The 18,062-nt window shown below is 36.8% G+C and overlaps 1 protein-coding gene across 6 annotated transcripts; it reads left to right on the top strand.

The window, feature by feature from the left end:
- Nucleotides 1-7,889: 7,889 nt before the first annotated feature.
- Nucleotides 7,890-12,198, top strand: LOC126661979 (uncharacterized). 6 transcript variants are annotated; one of them, XM_050355885.2, is made up of 7 exons: nucleotides 7,890-8,309; nucleotides 9,178-9,286; nucleotides 10,477-10,607; nucleotides 10,695-10,769; nucleotides 11,007-11,156; nucleotides 11,470-11,602; nucleotides 12,051-12,198. In XM_050355885.2, the coding sequence occupies exons 1-6, from the start codon at nucleotides 8,049-8,051 to the stop codon at nucleotides 11,587-11,589; spliced, it is 846 nt and encodes a 281-aa protein (XP_050211842.1). In that variant the 5' UTR covers nucleotides 7,890-8,048; the 3' UTR covers nucleotides 11,590-11,602; nucleotides 12,051-12,198. The 6 variants fall into 6 exon arrangements, with proteins under 6 accessions (XP_050211842.1, XP_055960230.1, XP_050211838.1 ...); XM_056104255.1 differs by having other exon boundaries at nucleotides 12,046-12,198; XM_050355881.2 differs by lacking the exon at nucleotides 12,051-12,198 and adding an exon at nucleotides 11,683-11,877.
- The last annotated feature ends 5,864 nt before the right edge of the window (nucleotides 12,199-18,062 follow it).

Genomic DNA, 18,062 nt, shown 5'->3' with positions numbered 1-18,062 from the left:
TATATGATCATAGGGGCGAAGCAACCTCGACAAAATGAGAGGACACTAAGTCCAGCTAACCGAGTTCTTAGCTATGCCAGATCGGTAACCGAGATACCATTGGGCGAGATACATAAACATGTACCTTACAAAGATCCTAAATTCCGAGATGCCAATATCGAGCTATGAATAAACCGTACCTAGCATCACCACAATGATAACATGACTTGCTCTCCGGCGTTCGCACTTAGATCCCGAGATACAAATACCGAGATATAACGCGGGACCTACTTAATAGGTTAACACCGAGATTCCAAGAGACAAAGGCCGATATATAACAGGGGACCTACGTACAGGAGAAAGAACCACTAGACACGGTCTATATAAGTCACATTATGGGGAAACCCTAAGGTACTTCTTTTTCTATTCACTCAATATTACTCTTTCTTTTCTTCTTCTTTCCCCTACGACAAAGTTTGATTTGAGCGTCGGAGCGAACGCCCGGAGACCCCCCTCCGGCATTCTTTCTGACCTCTGTTTATTGGTGTTTGCAGGCTTTAGCGGATCGGATCCATTTTGGTGATTTATCACTTGGCGCCGTCTGTGGGAATTCGATTTTAGATTCCCTTTTTTTGTTACTGTCAAGAGCTACGGATCATCGACTCAGAAACAAATCTATGGGGCTAAGAGATGTTACGAAGTGGAAGAAATGGTTGAAGCTAGTTTCTGGAAAATGAAAAAACGTTATGCATCGGAGATCTCTTTCGATCCTGGGATCGTCGGTGAGAAGATGCTCATTTCGCTCTTGATCCTCCATCCTCCGGTGGCGGTAGTTGACGAAATAATGGCCACAAAGATCGTTAGAAAACATGGTTGAGATAAAATTCTAAAAGAGCACTTGAAAGCCCTGGCTGGTGCTGATCTCCTGATCTGCTGTGCTAAGAAGGGAGATCCGGAATGCTTTTAATGGGTATCACTGGGTATCACTGGAAAAGGGAAGGGATGTTTCTAAGAACAACGGATGAACCTGCTATTGGGAAGGAGCTCAAATCTCGTGTTGCTGTTTCAAGCATCCAGGAAAACGATTTGGCCTGCTCTCGTCCTTGATCTTAATCAGATTTCTTGATTGGCTTCTCATGGTTAAAATTCCAAAGAGAGATGAAAACTTCCATCGCCGTGCAATGTATTTGTGAGATTCAGAATAGCGCAGTTCACTTGTTTGATGAAATGTCTCAGAGAAAAATGAATAGTGCAATCAACATCACAATGCCTACGGAGCTCCAGAGAGAGTAAGAACAATCGAGTACGAGGAGGTTGATGCAAGAATCAGAGAACCGGAGCAATACGATAATGAACCGAGAAGACCCTAGGTCTCCTGGGAGTCCTTGAATGGCGGCAGTTATCTCAAAAGGAGGAATCCTTTAAAGGCGGCAACTGATTCGGAGTGGCTGCTTCATGTACTCAGGCCTTTGAGCTTGATTTTTCAAACGTGATTCTCCAAAGGTACCGTTCCAATCAGAACCTAATTATATGAAACTTGGGTGTTGTTTGATAGTCTTGATTGGGCACCTTTCTTCCTGTTTGCATAAGTTTCTCTTCAACTTGGCATGTACAGTTTCAAATTATTGTGAAAAAGCTGTGATTCTTTGCAATCTGTTTGGGGAGCCATTGTGTTTAGTTAGTTGAATGTTTTTAGCAACATGACAACTGACTTCACGCCAACCTTGGCACAAAGATGCTTGATAACCTACAATTTCTGCTTTGAACAGTGGTAAAAAATAAAAGGTAACCAAATGTTTAATCGGTGAGTCTGTGTGTAATCATTTTCGATACAGTGTTTAATTCTCATGGGGTGTCTAAATACATGTCGTTTAAAGTAAAGTCATGATCAAGGGACACTAATTGTTTATAGAGATACCATTGACGATTAAGGGTACGTGCATCCGTCCGCTTTACCTGTGAAATATATATTGAATGATTAATTGCCACTTGAGCATAGCCAAGTCTTGAACGGATGTCGTGTTCTCTAATTTAAGAGTGTAATGTCTTGATAATCAGAGCATGGATGATAGAACCAATCAAGTTCAACCAAATAACTATAAACAAAATTGGACTGGAAATTGTTCTTCCTAAGGGATAAATAGCTTCTGTACCTGCTTTGTTTCCTAAGATTTGTTATGAGTATTGACCTCAGATGAGAGGTTTACCCGGGTTAGAAGAGCTTAGCATGGATACTTCAGCGGATCTATGCCCGGTTGGAAAAGGAAATAGCATGATTCTTGAATAGCAATTTATGCATAATGACTTTTAATCAACATTTGGTTAGTTGTTTTTATTTACAAGAGCATTTATTACCATGATTTCTCTTGGGGGCTAGTTATGCATGTATGGAAGTTTCAATTTTCCATATGGCTACTTCTTTACTCTCCTGTTGGTCCATGTGCTAACTTAAGCAAGTAAGTTTATCAATATGGATTATCTTTATTTAAATGCTTTATCAGGTAGTTGACATAGTAGATAATTGAATCAATAATGCTGTGAGTGAACATTTTAATATGGAAATGACTTGAAGACAAACTTCATTGACACATACTCTGAACCATTCTCCATTTAGACTTTGCTCAGTGCATTTTATAAATGACATTTTGAACTAGCCTGATAATTACCCAGCCCAGCAAAGCCAATTACAATATACTGCTTTATAGAACTTTGCTCAATCTTTAAACATGAATAAGTTTTCATTTAAAAGCATATAATCTTTGAGAGACATGATTTTGGCTATACACAATAAGTATAAATAACTTAACTTGACCAGCTTGGACTTGGTGTCTAAGGATGTTGCTCCCTAACTATATAGTATAACCTATGGTTGAACTTTGTATCTACTTGACTAGCCACCACGGGAAACAATTGTTACGTCTAAGAAGAACAAATCTCGCTAATTTCCGCTTTGCTAGCACTCAATTTAAGGTGTTCAATATTTTCTACATGGTTTGAATTTTCTAGTGCAATACGTAACCGAACAGAGCTACTCAGTGGCACAATTTGTTTTATTTGTCAGTACGTATGTTGGACCTGAGGTACAACCCATTACCAGTGTTGAGCGACTATACAGTAATTGGGTGTTTAGCTCCTAGATAATTTCTAACCTGAAATTATTTGCCTTGATTGACATGTTCCTAGGGGAAATTGAGTTTACAGACATTACAAGACTTGGAAAGTATGACAAACTTGTTCTCTTGCTCCTGTTTTAATGTCAGTTGTTCATTGTTAGTGCTTAGACAAGTATAAAATGCTATTGGGACCTTTTTGTTCATGTTATCTTAATGTTTTTGACGTAGATGAGTTTCATTTGAATATTTTCACTGAGTTTGCTGTTTATCGGCAATGTTCTGGTCTATTTTCTTGGTTTATACAAATTATGTTGAAGTAAAACTTTCTTGGACCTTTGATAATTTTTGAAAATTCATAGTTTGGATTGCAAAATAATGAGACCCTGGAGCTATTACTGGTATATATTTTAAATGAGTAAGCGAACAATTGAGTATTTTCAAATTTGGTCAAGTGATTATTAGAAGCAGTAGTTCAGTTATACACAAAAATATGCATGCCTTGAGACAGTGAAGCTATTTGAATATACTTTAGTTACGCACCGAAATATTAACTTGTAGCAAAATGGAATTAAATATGTAAATCATGACATGAATTGAAACTTTGGCACCAACTTGAACATGAGATAAAAGCTAGGCACGGTTCAAGTTTCTAACTCTATGTTAATGCATTTAATACTGCATCTCTTTACAAGGCAAATTTGACTCCATTAGGCAGAATAAAACAAAGTTGGTTTTGTTACTTCTCATGTCCACTTGAAGGCAATCAATGGCAGGCATTTTGATAACAGTGAACCCATGGCTTGAGTTGATTCTTTGTGGCTACATGTTCCATGCATTGAATCTAAAATCCCTCTTTTGCATTATATTCGTGTCAAGTTCAAGGAGCATTATAGAAAGATTTGATTATGCTAACTGGTGAAACAAATGTTCGAAGTATGTTATTTTCACGAGCATGTAGAAACCATTTGTTCATTTGGATGATATTTTGGTCTTTTAAATTGCTTGAGCACATGTGAAAAGCAGTAATGCCTAAAAATAAAACCGGCAAAAGTGCTTAAAGAGTGGAAAGCGCAACTTGTTTTATTGCTATCCGTTTTACACGGCATATAATTATCAGGTTACTTGTTATTTCAAATAATTCACTGGTTTATTTTCAAAGAATTCCTAAAGGTAGTTCAACCGTGATATATTTTGCTGCATAGTTTAAGAAGTTGTGTGTTCACATGGTTTGGAGCAAGCTGATTGGTTCATGGTTTACATAACTGGTACCTTTTCAGTTGGACATGTTTTACATAGGAAATTTGTGTTGTCTTGCTAATTATGGCTGCACATATATACTATTCAAATGAGCATGTTGGAAGTAGAGTCCACACGTATTAATAAATTGATTCAAAGATTATTAAAATATCATGTTGTATCAATCTTTCTTGCCATGACTATTTTAATTTGCATGGTGGCATATGACAAGACGATGAGCTTAATTTATTATGTAGTAACTCAATAGAACTTGCCATGCTGATTAATTCCGAGTACATTGTTCAAAAATTATAGCTACAGATGATTTAAATGGTACATGATTAGAATAATACTATGAACATTTGCTTTGACTTAAACTCTTCTACAATGTGTAATCATAGGGGCGAAGTAACATCTATATAAGATCAAGACCCCGGTATAAAGGTACGGCATTAGAGTAAGACCAAGACCTAAGGGTACGGCATCGATATAAGACCAAGACCTCGGGCGACGGGCTATGCGCCAATATACGGCCTATGCGCCAATATTACGGCCTATGCGCCAAATCCACGGGCTATGTGCCATCCACGGGCTATGTGCCAAATTCACGGGCTATGTGCCATCCACGGGCTATGTGCCAAATCCACGGGCTATGTGCCAAATCCACGGGCTATGTGCCATCCACGGGCTATGTGCCATCCACGGGCTATGTGCCATCCACGGGCTATGTGCCAAATCCACGGGCTATGTGCCAAATCCACGGGCTATGTGCCATCCACGGGCTATGTGCCAAATCCACGGGCTATGTGCCAAATCCACGGGCTATGTGCCAAATCCACGGGCTATGTGCCAAATCCACGGGCTATGTGCCAAATCCACGGGCTATGTGCCAAATCCACGGGCTATGTGCCAAATCCACGGGCTATGTGCCAAATCCACGGGCTATGTGCCAAATCCACGGGCTATGTGGCATCCACGGGCTATGTGCCAAATCCACGGGCTATGTGCCAAATCCACGGGCTATGTGCCATCCACGGGCTATGTGCCAAATCCACGGGCTATGTGCCATTCACGGGCTAATTGCCATCCACGGGTTATGTGCCAAATCCACGGGCTATGTGCCATCCACGGGCTATGTGCCAAATTCACGGGCTATGTGTTAAATCCACGGGCTATGTGCCAAATCCACGGGCTATGTGCCAAATCCACGGGCTATGTGCCAAATCCACGGGCTATGTGCCATTCACGGGCTAATTGCCATCCACGGGTTATGTGCCAAATCCACGGGCTATGTGCCATCCACGGGCTATGTGCCAAATTCACAGGCTATGTGTTAAATTCACGGGTTATGTGCCAAATCCACAGGCTATTCGCAATCCACGGACTATGCGCCATTCCGCGGGCTAAGCTAAACAATCAAGCAAAGTTGCTAGAACAAACGAACAAAGTCAAATAAAAGGGCAAAATAAACCAGCAAACCGACTACATCACCGAGAACTAGATACCGCCTTAATGTCGAGATAAGATCAACACGGACATAAATGTCCGATACACAGGAGGGGGACTAGTGGTAACGTGTCATCATAGGGGCGAAGCAACCTCGACAAGATAAAAGATCACTAAACCCAACAAAAACAGCTCCGAGAAAACGAGAAACAAATTTCAAAAATGAAAAAAACAAGTAACCTGGTTGTATCACCAAGGAAAAAAAGACATTATAGCTAGAAAACTGATAAATAGCCGAGGAATCAGACATTGTTAGCCTTGAATTTTTGAAAGAAGCATTGTTAACGTCGAACTACCAGCTTAACGCCGAGATACCAAAGTAACGCCAAGAGACGGGTCCAATACCGAGATACCGGGTAACTCTGAGATACAACGTGATACCGAGCTATCGGCTTAGCGCCGAGATACCAAAGTAACACCGAGACACGGGTCTAAATGCCGAGACACCGGCTTAACGCTGAGATAAAACGTGACACCGAGATACCAGTTTGATGCCGAGATACAACGTAACACCAAGATATAAGGTAACTCCGAGATACAACGTAACGCCGAGCCATCAGCTTAACGCTGAGATACCAAAGTAACGCCGAGAGACGGGTCCAATACCGAGATACCAGGTAACTCTGAGATACAACGTGATGCCGAGCTATCGGCTTAGCGCCGAGATACCAAAGTAACGCCGAGACACCGGCTTAACGCTAAGATACAACATGACGCCGAGCTACCAGTTTAAATGCCAAGATACAAAGTAACGCTGAGACACGGGCTTAACGCCTAGATACAACGTTACACCGAGCTACCGACTTAATGCTGAAACACGAGCTTAATACCTAGACACCAACATAGCACCGAGCTACGGACTTAACACCGAGATATATGTTAACGTCGAGCTAACAGCTCCATGCTTAGATATTGGCATGACCTCAACAAAGGCAACACGGACATAAATATCCGATACACAGGAGGGGGACTAGTGATAACATACGGATAATATATGATCATAGGGGCGAAGCAACCTCGACAAAATGAGAGGACACTAAGTCCAGCTAACCGAGTTCTTAGCTATGCCAGATCGGTAACCGAGATACCATTGGGCGAGATACATAAACATGTACCTTACAAAGATCCTAAATTCCGAGATGCCAATATCGAGCTATGAATAAACCGTACCTAGCATCACCACAATGATAACATGACTTGCTCTCCGGCGTTCGCACTTAGATCCCGAGATACAAATACCGAGATATAACGCGGGACCTACTTAATAGGTTAACACCGAGATTCCAAGAGACAAAGGCCGATATATAACAGGGGACCTACGTACAGGAGAAAGAACCACTAGACACGGTCTATATAAGTCACATTATGGGGAAACCCTAAGGTACTTCTTTTTCTATTCACTCAATATTACTCTTTCTTTTCTTCTTCTTTCCCCTACGACAAAGTTTGATTTGAGCGTCGGAGCGAACGCCCGGAGACCCCCCTCCGGCATTCTTTCTGACCTCTGTTTATTGGTGTTTGCAGGCTTTAGCGGATCGGATCCATTTTGGTGATTTATCAGGGTGAAAGGGCTTAGGGTTTCATAAATGTTTGATCTTCATCTCTTTGTTTATCTCTAGTAGGCTGCTTAATTGTTCTTTTGTGTTAATGGTTTGTGATTAACAGATTAAGTTGTAACCGTTTAGTAAATCTAATGAGAAAACTATGTTTTTTCTAATCGAGCAGTTTTTTTTTTTTAACCAATATTTTGGATTTGTATTGCGTTTTTGTTCAAATGGGTTGAATGTTACAGGAACAAGTAGAGAATTTCAGCGATTATTTGCTAAATCTAAGGAAGATTGAAACAAATTGATAATCTTAGTATTATCAAATAATTTTAGAGAATTGGTAATTTATTAAACTAATAATTATTAATTCAATCAACTGATTATTCGTGGTTGCATCTGCAGAATATATTGGTGTAAAAGTAATTGGAACGGGGTTCGTAATTTAGAGAATTGGAAAACCAATCACACTTAGCCACGTATTTTAAACATACTTGTGGACAAAGCTTCAAAAAGCGGTTCAGTGTTTGGTTTTGTGAGTGTGTCCGGTCCAGCTACCTCCGTTAATATTTATCTACAGAACACCGTCCGAGAAAAGGGCAAAGACCAGAGACAAGTGTAGCGTCACCAGAAATATCAACGAATCAGAGAAACAATAGTAATAAAAAAAATGGATGGTGCGAAGTCCAAAGACAAAGAAAGAAACAAAAAGAGAAAAGGAAGTCCAGATGGGGAGGAAGATAACGGTAACAGTGGCGGCGGCGGCGTACTGGAAACGACGAAGGCGGATAGATCGGTGTGGCTGATGAAGTGTCCAGTAGTAGTAGCAAAGTCATGGAAAAGTCAATCCTCTTCCTCAGATTCTCTCCCTGTCGCTAAGGTTGTTCTCTCCCTTGATCCACTCAGCTCTGATGATTCCTCTTCTCTTCAGGTACTCTTTTTTTTTTTTTTTATTTCTTTTCAGCTTCAATTCTAGTCATTTTCTTTGGGAGCAATTCTTACTTGTTTCATACTTCAGTTAATTCGAGTCTTGACTGCCTCAAGTAGAGGCGTTTATCGCTGAACTGCTAATTAAATGATTCCGATTTGCTAAAACCCTAATTATTTATGGTATTTCCGGAAAAATCATATATGAATTGAAGTTTACTTGCATTTTTAGTAGGTTTTTGTTTCTAATTTTTTTTGTTGGCTGTATGATTTTTTTTTACTTGAGTGAAGTTGATAGCTTAAATTTTTATAGTGCAAGTGAGATGTAAATTGTAATCTAGTAAATCAATTGCATCTAAGCAGTTGATTTTGCGTTCACTCGTGCTATGTTCTTTTTCTTGCATAAATATGTGATTTACCTGCTATTTGCAAGAAATTTTGTGTTGTAACGACTTAAGCTCAGGGTAGTATTTAAATTATTATCGAAGTTTTACATTTACTTTTGTGAAGGGAATGCTGCAAATGTATTGATCTATGTTAAAATGAAGCTTACATTTTCATTACTGATTTATCATTTGACTGTTCTTGTGATAACAGGAGTTTCATGTTAATTTTTCATTTCATCTTTCCTTTCAAATGTTCTATTGGCTGATACGTTTACATATAATATATGAGCTATGATACAGCCCTGTACTATTTTAGGTCCTAAAAATAACATAGTTTAATGGTTTAGAAAAGGGACGTGTATGTTTATCAGGCATTAAAGCTTTATCTGCCAGCAACTGCTTCCTGCATATTTGTTGTTTTGATGAATGGAGATGCTACTAGTTCGTTATTTGATGGCTCTTTCATGTTTCTTTAATGGACATCAGTTCACTATGGAGATGGCACAGAGTGAGAATAGCAATATACCCAAGAGTTATTCTCTAAACATGTTTAAAGACTTTGTTCCTATGTCTGTCTTTTCCGAGACAACTCAAGGTAAGTTTTTGCTTCGTTTTTTCTGAATTTCTATAATTCTTATGATGCATTCCGGTTTCAAATCCAAAATATTTTATATGATGAAGTTTTTGTTTTACTTTTATCATATTGACTCACATATTTCACTATGAGAAGACTACAATTTATTCTCATATTATGATGTTCTGGTGTGTTTATCATATGTTGAAATTGGCATTTTGTAGTTTAACAATGACACCACTGTTAGATTTTGCGACATCCAGAAGTAAAATAATAAACATTTCATTTTTCTTTTTTACGTATAAATTCATTAACCACACACTTCAAGCACTGCAATTATATTGTCTGGTAATTGACAGCAAGTTCTCATATAGCTGTTTGTACAAGATTTGAGCACTGGTGATTTTCAACCTTGGCTCCTCACCTTTTGATGCCAAAGTTCTTGAACAAGAAGTTCCTAGAAACCTATTTACTCACTTTATATCGCTTATTTTATTGATAAAACAAAAGAGTTTCAAAATAAAAATGACAGCATAATGTCTCTGAGCTAGTACTTAGATAGCAATTAAAGATAGAGGGTCTGTGGTGGTGACTGGCTTGAAAGATAGGGTTAGTTTCGTATTTGTTTGAATTTAGCAACAGATGCATATGGGTGTTTGGTAAGTTTCGGGGAGTCATTAATTTCACTTTTCCCATGATGTTCCTTACTCACTGCTAATTACTAATGTCAGTTAAAGCCTCATCAAATACGTACTATGTGTTAACAATTTAAAAGTGATTTGAAGCCCAATATGTTACTTATGGGAAGATGAGTAAAATGCAACTGTGAAATCTATAGATACTCTGATCAGTGTAATGATTTGAGTGTTGTAGTGATTTTTCCAGATATCTTTTGTTAGCTTAGTGGTTACCTGCTGTACTTAAATTTCCATCTTTAATATTTCTCAGTGTTTTTGTTAATCTTTGTTTTTCGTAGCTCTGGTTAACCCCTCAACTGTTAAATATATTTGTAGCCTCTAGTAGCATGCAGTATCTCATTTATAGTTTCCCCTAGATGCGCTAATTGGATCCTCTAAACAGATTCCCCTTGCATATATGTATCCGACTTTTATGCTATTTTCTGCTCGGTTATATCTACTACTCTATGATTCTGTTCTTTTATAATCCTTTACTTGACTTTTCTGAAACATGTGTAAACTTTGACTATACAGGAAAAGTTGCTACAGAAGGAAAAGTGGAACATAAATTTGACATGAAGCCCCATGAGGAAAACATTGAGGAGTATGGCAGATTGTGCCGTGAAAGAACGAACAAGTCCATGATTAAGAATAGGCAAATACAAGTAACTACTACGGTCCTCTTTTTGCATTGTATGTCTGGCTGCCTATGATTGTGATAATAAATATCGCGTGTTTGATTTTCTAACAAGGTGATCGACAATGACCGAGGAGTGCACATGAGACCCATGGCTGCAATGATTGGCTTCATTTCATCTGGCTCTAAGGTATCGGCTATTGCTGTTCTCTCTTCTCGATAGAAATTGTGTACTGTAGTTACTTTCTGGATTGGCATTAACTTGCGGAAGTAATCGGAATGTTTTGTCCATTAGAAGAAAATTTTATTTTCATCTTCATTTTTTAAAAAGTTTTTATGCCTGCGCATTTATCTTTTGAAGTATATTTTCTGTTTTCTGGATAACAATGGCTACCTGTATCAAACAATTTCAATTATTAATGAACAGGATAAAAAGAAAACAGCACCAGTTAAACAGTCAGATGTGAAGAGAACCAGGAGGGATCGTGGGGAATTGGAGGATATCATGTTCAAGCTATTTGAAAGACAACCAAATTGGGCATTGAAGCAACTTGTACAAGAAACTGATCAACCTGCGGTGCGCTTTTCCTTTGTTTGTTTCAAGTCGCTCGTTCATTAATTATTTTATGTGCTTGTCATTTGTTGAAGCTTCTGTCCTGATTTTAAACTTACAATAGGCATCAAAGAAGTTTAATTATATGGTTGTCAATTGTCCATCTTAGCTGACTACTTGATCTGGTGGCACTGGAACCTTCTTTCTCAGTTTCCCTGCTCGGACTTGTGATATATAGTAGTTTTACTGCTAATAAGGATGCTTGTTGGATATAAAGAATTGGAAAAATTGTTACAGGATATTCACATTCCTGATTTTGGTGTTTTTGTTTATCCAGCAATTCTTGAAGGAGATACTAAATGAGCTTTGCGTGTATAATAAGCGGGGCACGAATCAAGGAACTTATGAGCTTAAGCCAGAATACAAGAAATCTGTTGAGGATACTGGTGCTGAATAATCTTCTGATCTCGGTAAGAGTATGATTATAAAACATTTACATTTTTTTTAATTTAGACACGTCTGATAAATTTTTTAAAAGAGATGGAAAAAGAAAAAAAGATAGCAACAGGTTTGTTAAATTCCCAGCTAGCGGCCTGGATTCTTGATATACGTTAAAGTTTCTTCAGCAGCAGAGGCATCGCGATTCAACCAATGAAGATGGGCAGAATTTATTCTCAGTGCTCCTTTTTCTAAGAATTTGTTTAACCTTTGATATCATATTAATTATCAGCTTTTAAACTGTTAATTCTGGTTATGCTTCTTATTGAAAAAAAAAAGAAGATAGTCGTTTGCCTGGACTTTATCTGCTCATAACAGCTGAGAACTGGATCCCTCTTACAAGGCAGCATTAGTTTAATGCTAGCTCATTGTTTCTGAGTTCAAATTTTGACATGCTGATTGTTTCTGGATCTAGAGCAGCTGGTCCGAGGAGTTTAAATCGGGAGCATGGCTGGCCCGGGACTGGCCTCTTTGCAAGGCCTATTAAATTCTGAAATTAGTTATTTTTTATTTGGAAGAAAATATGGGTCACAGTAAATTAATGATATTGTTTTTTGATATTTTTAAATTTCTCTGCTTTCAATCGCAAGAAATTTTAAATTACATGGCTACTATGGTATTAGTTTTATTCAAACATATTTTACGATCCACAATCACTGAGATTTTATCAACGAGTCACAAGCTTGATGAAGTATACGCTACGCTGTGTGATTATGGGGTGTGAGATCTTTCCATTGGGCGATTTCAGGATGGATTGATGAAGAGCTTTAAGTTAGATAAGTGTACGAAACCCATAGAAGATGAAACTTGACAAGTCGTAGATGTAGTACAGCCGGCTCAATCACGTCCTATAAACGTCTTTTGGAGAAAAAATAAAAAATATTTCCAAAAGATAAATTGAGCTATGTTTGAAGGTGTAAATTATAATCTTTAGCCAACTTATTTTTATATAAAATCTACAATAACTATAAATATTTTCTAAAATTAAAGTATCTTTAATTTCATATGAAGATTTAAGTAATTAGTTAGAGCGTGAAACTAGTGCACGCCGCAGATGTATGCATAGTTGCATAAAGCTTATGATATTATCATGTAAGCTGTGCACTGATGCAAAAGACGAGTATACAGCTGGCCACTTGAGCAATACATTCATAATGTTATAATGCTATTGCCACTATTTCCTTGAATATCTTCACTATATATTTCCATGTTAAATCAATGTCAATGTCAATTCCTTTCAAAACATATACCGTTATAGTCCATTTAGACCCACACCCATGACAAAATAACCATCTTTCTATACGCTTCTTCATTAATTGCAAATGAAGATCTTGATTAACATTCTAGGGATCTTAGATCTACACGGTATATTAATTGCTTTCAACAAAATTGCTTTCAATTAAACAAACCATACTCACAGTCACACATATATGAAGAGAAATAACTTGGGGGGTAATTTCCATTGACAGTCCTTCAGTTTTTGTATTTCTTCCATTATAGTCCCTAACTTTCAATTCATTATTATATTATCTTGAACTTCCAATTTCTATATGTATTGTCCTTGACATTATTTCAGTTTATTTTTAAAATTTAATAATGTCGCTAGTTGGAATTCTATTTAGATTGAAATAAGTAGCGTTGTATGGTGAATTTTTTTTGTTCAAATAGGACTCCAATTGGCCGTCATGTTATTAAATTTTGATAGAAACGATAATATAGTTACAAAGTAAAATTTATGCACTACGGTGAGAGAGACAAAAGTTGAGAGACTACCGATAAAAAATAGTCGACGAAACTTATAGGTAAAGACAAACTTAAATATATTTTGTGATAATCTGAAATTAGCCTAGATGAATGACCTTCGTGATGAGATGACTACAAATATGCCAAGCAACTTGATCCTTTCTTATTGATAATAACATGTTTCCCGCAGGAAACCATAACAATAATAATGTAAAAATGTGCGTGCCTCATTGAGTATTTTGCTGAATTATTAAGCAACAGCATCGATTTTCAAGGCAAGAAAAATGAGCTCTTGTCTACTACGAATGGCCACTGATGTGTCGTCCACTGATGCTGCCCTGTCAGACCCACTCTAATGGAAATAGTTGACGAAACGATTCTTGAAAATGACCAACTAGGAATCTTCTTTGTCAGCTTTGCATGATTTTTCTTCATTCACTTACCATCTTTTTTTATAAAGATTCCAATATTATCTTCTCAACGTAGATGAAAGTTCAGTTGAATATAAATATGGAATTCATATTATCAAGTTGGATTTGACACATTTTTAACTTGGTATTTCGGGATTGGTTTAATTTTCTCAAGGGTCCCTTCTTTTATAAATGGTGCAAATTTAATGAATACTATGGTGATGGGTCAACATCTACATATATCAAGTTAGTATCTGTATATCAAACATGATGTTTATTAACTATCTTTTTGGCCTTAGGAATAATGTTTGAATTTGAAATTTTCCAATATTTTGGACAATATATATTATCTTTCTGGATCGTTATTGTTATGGCTAGAGAGCACCACCAGAGGCATAATTAGAAATTCTAGTATGGAGGGGTTAATTTCAATAATTTTATAAGATGGCTGATTGTATAAAAATTAAAATTTAATAACTATATATTTTAAAAAATTTAAAAGTTAAAGGGGTAACTTTTTATAATTTTTTTGGGGTCCAGGGACTACCTCAGTCCAGACTCCAAAGGGCTGTGTCCGCCTCTGAACACCACTACAACAAAAAAAACATCTACGAGGAGAATTCATTTAGTATGTAGGAGCGGTTTTACCCGTCTCTATAAGTGTTAGTTATGGGTTTTCGAACCGCCCTGAAACTTTGTTAGAACGCCACTACATTATAGCAAAAACAATTTTTATAAATTCCAGATATAATTATTTATAGGAATATATGTAGAGGCGGTTTTAACTGTTCTTAATCATATATATGAAAAGGCCAAACCTTTTCGACTTTTTGATAATATATCCAAACCTTTTAAAAGTTTTAAAATCTATATCCAAATTTGACTTTTTTTTGTAAGTTTATCCATTTTACCATTAATTTAACTATGCCTACAATAGCACTTAAATACGTGAAGTTTTCAAAATTGAAAAGAAAAAGAATTCTCAATTGGGATGCCATATGATCTGGATAAATTAATTTTGAGAAGTACTAAATCGATTTTAAAAAATTGGATAAATTTTTAATGAATTAGCTACATTGGGATAGATTTACAACTTTTGAAAGATTTGAATATATTTTCAAAAAGTCGAAAAAGATTTGACTTTTTAAAATCATTAGGCCTTCATTTTTTATGTTCTTGTATGCTAAGGCTCAGAAATCATTTGCAGTATGGTTAATGCTACAAGAATCAATACTCGGACAAAACTTCATCCAGGAATTTTACATGTTCCACATCTGATGGAAATCTCCTAGCTATGTGTTTGAAGTGAAGATTCACCAGTCAGTTTTATGCAAAAACGCCATCGCCACCATGCATCCCGTAGCTTAGTGACTGATATAGTTGATTATGTATTATTTTTGTTTCTGTCACAATTCAAACTTTATACTAGTTATTAAATAATTTATGATTTTAATCTCTCAACAACAACAACAACAACAACAACAACGCTTCTACATATTTTTATAATATCCTATAGATTAGACAACTTTAATTCAAGTAAAATAGTGACTAAATAAAATAATAATTTAATGCCTCACACTCATCTCTGTTTAGGAATGTTTTCTGCCATAATACCAACATATAAAAGGTAGTGGAAATTAGGCCCAGCACGTTAAAAGGCCTAAATATTCTCATCAGCACCGCGCGGCCCAGCCTCCATCTTTTTTACGACCTTATTGTTTTTGTATTGCAGATTAGTACTTTTCGTTTCTTATTTTACCGTTAATCTCATTTCAATTATCTCACAGCTATTAATCTTTCGCTATAATCTAGGTGTTTTGTCTGTCATTGCATGTTTAAATTTCCTTCTTTTTCTCTTTTAACCGCTCCATTTCCTTACTGATTTTGTGTTTTCTTAACTGCTCATCCACGATTACTTAGTGTTCTTTGCGTTCAGTTTTTTAATTTCATACTCTTTACAAAATGGTTACGTACTACTCGCTCAGTTTCGAAAAAAAATCCTAAATCTCCCGCTAAAATCCCTAAACGAAAGAATCCAGCGATGAAACGGAAGATTGATTTTGTAGAGACTGCAACTACTGAAATGAGAGTTTCGGATGATCATGATGACGATGACGACGATTTCCAGGAAGTTCCGATGCAAGTTAAGAAAAAAATGAAATCAAACTTTTCTGTTGGTGAAAGTTCTAAAGCTATTAGAAAGGCTAATAATCACCCATGGCCCCTGACTTTAAGGGGTACGGGCGCTAAACCCCCTGATGTTTAAAAACGGGCGCTAAACCCCCTGATCTTTGTGGCGGCGCTCACTAAACCCCCTGAGGACCAAAATACCCCTGGCGCCGTTTTTTCTGGTCAACTGACATTCTTAAAAAAAAAATAAAAAAATCTGACAGCGCCACATCATCTGACACGTCATCAAAAAATAAAAATAAAAATACCGAAAATACCCCAACTCAATCCAACCCAACTCAATCTAACCTAAACTATTCGGCCAACCCATCCACCAACAACCCAAACACTCGCCGCCGCCGCCGTCTGCCGATCATCTTCTCCAGCAAGAGCCGCCACCCGCCGATGGCTCCATGAAAAAAATATTCTGTTCTTCACGGCTATCCATGAAGAACAGCAGATCTGTTCTTCATAGAGTCATGAAGAACAGCAGATCTGTTCTTCATGGAGCCATGAAGAACAGATCTTCGTTCTTCATGGATCTGAACCCATGAAGAACGATGTTCTTCATGGGTTCAGACCCATGAAGAACGATGTTCTTCATGGGTTCAGACCCATGAAGAACACGCTGTTCTTCATGGACAGCCATGAAGAACAAATCTGCTGTTCTTCATGGCTGTCCATGAAGAACAACAGATTTGTTCTTCATGGAGCCATGAAGAACAGATCTTCATTCTTCATGGATCTGAGTTCAGATCCATGAAGAACAACGTTTTCGAGAAAAAAAAATTGAGGGCCGGAAAATTTTCCGGTCATCTTCAAATCGGAGAAGATGACCGGAAAATTTGTCGGCGGTGGTTGGGTGGGGGTGGTGGTTGGGTGGGTTGTTGGGTTACTCGAATGGTTTAGATCAGATTGGGTTGGTTTTTTTTGTCTTTTTCTAAATTAAATTAGGGGTATTTTGGGGGTTTAAAATTTTCAGGGTATTTTGCTGATGTGGCAGATGATGTGACAGTGTGAGATTATTTTTTTAAGAATGTCAGTTGACCAGAAAAAACGGCGTCAGGGATATTTTGGTCATATTTTGGGCTTAGGGGGTTTAGTGAGCGCCGCCACAAAGATCAGGGGGTTTAGCGCCCGTTTTTAAACATCAGGGGGGTTTAGCGCCCGTACCCCTTAAAGTCAGGGGCCATGGGTGATTATTAGCCTATTAGAAATGTTAAGGTATTTTAATTATTTTGTTTGTTACATTTTTTTATTAATTGCATTTTATTTGTTATTTATTAGTTAATAATGTGAATATTGTGTGATTTGGAATTTTTAATCAGTTTATGAATGCTTATGTGGTTAATTTACTCGTTTATTTAGGATTGTTAATTTATATTATAATTATCTTACTAGTTTCTAATGGTTATCTGTTTTTAGTTTTGTTTTCTTATTTTGTTATAATATACATATATTTGTATATAGGTTTGTTTTTATGTTACTATGTGTTAGTTAAGAGCTTGTTTTTCATTCATTTTTTTATTACAAATGTTTCTGTTCAAATTTAGTTTTAATCATAGTTTACCTAATGGTTGTTAATGGGAATCTAGCTTTTTACTTTATATTATTGTAATATCTATATGGTTTTCTATATGTTTTCTAATGATGTTTTTTCTTTTTGCTATATTATATATTTTACTATTCATATGTTTATCAGTTTTAATTTTACTTTTCAGGATTGAGACTATTTCATTAGGCCTCATGAGCATTTTCCGCACAAGATTATTCATAATGCTGGTGTTTCTGTCATTTCAAATATCAAAAATCTTTTACAACCTGAAACTTTAGAAAGGTTTTCAAAATCTGTTTTTGGATATTTTTTACGCATGAAAGAGTATAAACTTCAAGGGCAGTTGATTCACTGTTTACTGCTTAGAGAAGTTAAACAGCCTGTTAAATATGAGTTGTGGATTAAGGTGTCAGGAAAGTTTCTTAAATTTTCAATCGACGAATATGAGTTGTGGATTAAGGTGTCAGGAAAGTTTCTTAAATATGAGTTGTGGATTAAGGTGTCAGGATATTTATTCATTGCATTTTTTCTTTTTCTTCTCAATTACAGCAAATT

The sequence above is a fragment of the Mercurialis annua genome, linkage group LG1-X (genome assembly GCF_937616625.2).
Source record: "Mercurialis annua linkage group LG1-X, ddMerAnnu1.2, whole genome shotgun sequence".
Classification (NCBI taxonomy): domain Eukaryota; kingdom Viridiplantae; phylum Streptophyta; class Magnoliopsida; order Malpighiales; family Euphorbiaceae; genus Mercurialis; species Mercurialis annua.
The sequence above is the reverse complement of the archived record's forward strand: the minus strand, read 5'-3'. Positions and strand labels throughout refer to the sequence as shown.